This window comes from Primulina huaijiensis, chromosome 15 (genome assembly GCF_012295235.1).
Source record: "Primulina huaijiensis isolate GDHJ02 chromosome 15, ASM1229523v2, whole genome shotgun sequence".
Taxonomy (NCBI): domain Eukaryota; kingdom Viridiplantae; phylum Streptophyta; class Magnoliopsida; order Lamiales; family Gesneriaceae; genus Primulina; species Primulina huaijiensis.
In genome coordinates, this window is record NC_133320.1 from 19,994,249 (window position 1) to 19,997,866 (window position 3,618).

The 3,618-nt window shown below is 35.7% G+C and overlaps 1 protein-coding gene across 1 annotated transcript; it reads right to left on the bottom strand.

The window, feature by feature from the left end:
- Positions 1–629: 629 nt before the first annotated feature.
- Positions 630–3,612, bottom strand: LOC140959914 (probable inactive poly [ADP-ribose] polymerase SRO5). The gene is made up of 5 exons (XM_073417969.1): positions 2,486–3,612; positions 2,123–2,364; positions 1,875–2,011; positions 1,684–1,779; positions 630–1,030 (listed from the first exon to the last, which is right to left on the bottom strand). The coding sequence occupies exons 1-5, from the start codon at positions 3,028–3,030 to the stop codon at positions 980–982; spliced, it is 1,071 nt and encodes a 356-aa protein (XP_073274070.1). The 5' UTR covers positions 3,031–3,612; the 3' UTR covers positions 630–979.
- Positions 3,613–3,618: the final 6 nt, after the last annotated feature.

The following is a 3,618-nucleotide window of genomic DNA, read 5'->3' on the forward strand; positions in this document are numbered from 1 at the left end:
AAAATATTAATTAATTTATCTTTTTAAAAAATTAAACTTATTTTTGTTTTAAAAAAATTATTTATTTAAATATATGTTGATTTAGTTTTCGAAAAAAATTTATATGCATATCTATCAACTTATTTTTATTTTATTATTACTAATAATATGATTAACAAAAATTTATAATAAATATGGAATTTTTTAATTTTTGTTCGCAAAATTTTTGAAATTGTACATGGTAGAACGCTGCAACTAGTGACTTTTTCAGCGTCCGTCATCGATGGTTGATGGTGGCGTTCTACTTTAATTTTGCAAAACTCTATCCTCTTACTTATTTTTGAAATTAAAATTTTTAAAAAAACAGTCACTTTCTTTCAAGATTTTTACTTATTTATTTTTCAATATTTTGGTGACGACAGCAATTGACACGTCGTGTGTAAATATCTCATCGGTATGAACAAATTTTTTTTTTTTTTTGAGTTTGGTATGAACTATTTTTGTGCGATAGTAAAAGATGTGAACAACAATGAGTATGAATGTAGTGATCGACGATGTATAAAATCCTTGTGTCAGTGGTTCGAATCCATGTACGTACAGATCGAAAACATAGCAGCCGAGCATAGCCAAGTTATACAGACAGCATTGGATGATGCTCAAAACTAAAGCCTCTACCCGGCCATACATTTCATGAAAGTTCAGCAACAAATCTCAATCTCATAACAAAGCCAGAATTCAGCAAGGGAAAATTACAAATCTCATCATACTGGAATACTCAAGGCCGTAATATGATAAGAAAACGTCTTAAAGAACGAAAAGTGTCATGCTCTATTGTCTTGGATCAAGTTAAGGATTGCGTTATGAAAAACAAGCAAGGGAGAAAAGAAATACAATGTATAGTAATCTTTAGTGTGTATTCAGTTAAGTTCATTTATATTCCGCAGTGTGGGATTGGCAACCTCCATAAAAATTAACAATGATCTCTGTTCTTCGAGAGAGCTCAATTTCTTCTGTTCAATTGCTGTATGATGTTGCTGTGGGATGGTTTGATCTGTGCACCAACAGCGGAAATGTTAATCACTCGTTCAAGTTAAACGAGGCTTAATTTCAAGAAAGAAACCGATTAAAAGCTACACTACAAGTAGTAAGCAGAGCCATTTTCCTTCTAATGAAATAACCTTTCATTCTCTGTGATTTTGTGCAGCAGAAGAAAGAATAGAATACGGCTAAAGACAAGCACCGCTACGTGGGAACCGACAGAAGCACACAAGGGCTACTCAACAAACTACGGTTGGAGTGAGATCTTGGACAGTTGAACATGTTCGGATTCATACGAACTCTATTCGATGCTATATTATTACATGATTGGAGGATGATAAAGTTGCGTCACTTGATCAAAAAATGCAGGCATATCTCAGGTGATTTTCCACAAAAAATCATGTATCAGTGATTGGAGACAGATCCAGAAGTGTAATAAAAACGTGAATCATTCAAATAACAGAAACAGCGGTTCATCGTGCTTGCTAGTTGAATCATTGCGTCTGTTTAATGACTAAATTACAACTGGCAAGTGAAAGCTAAAACCAAGATAACTTTCAATTTATTTCTTTCTTAAAATCATTCTAGAATAAGCAAGATTCCCCGTGAGAGAATCATCAAAGCAAGAAAACAAGTCATCAACTAAGTTGGAATAATAAGCCGTACCTTTTCTCGATTTGATTTTATAACCATGATCAATAACTTGTCCCCGGCTATAAGTCTTACTCGTTGAATCATTTCATGCCTTGTTATCTTCTGCTTCTGTTTGACGAGAAAACGCAACAAAATTACATTTGCCCTGAGAATTTCCCCATTGGCCTTCACCTAAATCAGAATGAGTGAGTAGAAGCACTTACTTTGTGTTCATTGTGATGCTTAGTGATCAATTTTATGGCATCAGGCGGCAAGAACTTGGAGAGAGCGTTTATCAGTGTTGTGAATGGCATCCAATCTGAATTTGGTCGTTTACAAGTTTGTGGGATCCCTTGAAATCCTGCAAGGACAAAGTTGCAATCAAATTTTCGTGCATCATATTACAAAGAACATGCAAGAAGATGGCCAAAAAAAAAAAATTAGTACATAAAACTTGGGATTGAATCCTCACCACCGTGACTATAGGATGTCCTGAAACTGACCACAAAATCTGGTAAAATAAGTGTGTTCATGCTCGAACTCCAAACTATATACTTTCTCGGAGACAACAAATTATCAACCCCAGAATCAAATTCTTCTGAACTCGGATTATACATGCACGATCCGACAGGAACAGGCTCCATCCTTCCCAATATTACCCGGCAAAGTAACACATGCTTCAGTCCATCTTCATCAGCAACCAATGATTGCATACTGGATCACAAGTATAAATGAATTAGCAGACCAATCAAAACAATAATAAGAGACTAATCCAAAGAAAGCCTTCAATCATATAACGACATACAAAGCGTTGACAAGGTTTATATCATTCTACCTTTCACCAATGTGATCAACTGGAAACAGATAAACGCCACGACCATGAGCACCGGTGCTAGTAGGAAGGCCGAAGCCATGGGAAAGAATATTGTCAATCTCATGCTTTGGAGCGCCATACCAAGCATACTTCACGTTAGCATTACCATTGCACTTCCTCTCCATGGCTTTTTCATATATACCGAATGATAACTGCCTTGCTCGGCTCATGATGCCAGAAAAATCGTTCCTCTGAATGGTCTCAACTTGAGCATTAAATCCACAAGAACTCAAACTCGAAACCACCTTTTTCTTGATAGTGTCATGAATCTTGTCACCTTCATCCATTCTAATCAATCCCTTGCCAGAAATCCGGAATTCTTGAACATTTTGGGTCCCGGAAATCCCGCTCTCACAATCAGAAGGTGCATAATCTTCCTGATCTTGCTGATCAAGATTACTACCAGTGTGCAAGTTTTCCGCATTAGAATTATAAGGAACAAATATCCCCGGTGTTGTGGCCGTATTCGGATCCAAAACCTTCCATCTTTCAGAATAGTCACCCATAGAGTTTACGAATGAGAAAAACAAGTTAAAACTCTTATTTCTTGCTGACCAGGTGACCGACTTAGAAGATATTCAGAAACTTGCAAAAAAAGTTAACTTGGTCTACAATCAAATCACTTCGCACGGAAGAAAAAATCAAAACGGTTTCGGCACGATGAAAAATAACTGAATTGGAACGTTTAAACAAGGAAAAAAGAAAACGTAATAATCTTTTCTAATTACTTAGTCTGACAAAAAAACAAAGACACGAAGAACCATTAACAGATTCTTCACATAGACACCTAAAAAGCACTACCACAGAATCGGGACTTCGAAAAATTAACTCCATAACATAAGAAGAGGGATCAAAGGTCTCAATCAAGAAAGAACGAACCAACGAATATATGCAAAGAGGAAAGACGAATATTTGGCCACTAATTCAAAGGAAGCATATATGCATTCAAGAATCAGTATATAATACTGTACGATCGAAGTAGATCAGAAACATAAATATCGCAAAACCACATCCATGAAAAAATCAATTTGTAAAGCTGGATTTTTTTAAAGAAATTACTGTACAAAGACGGCTTAAAAAAGGCGGTCTATATA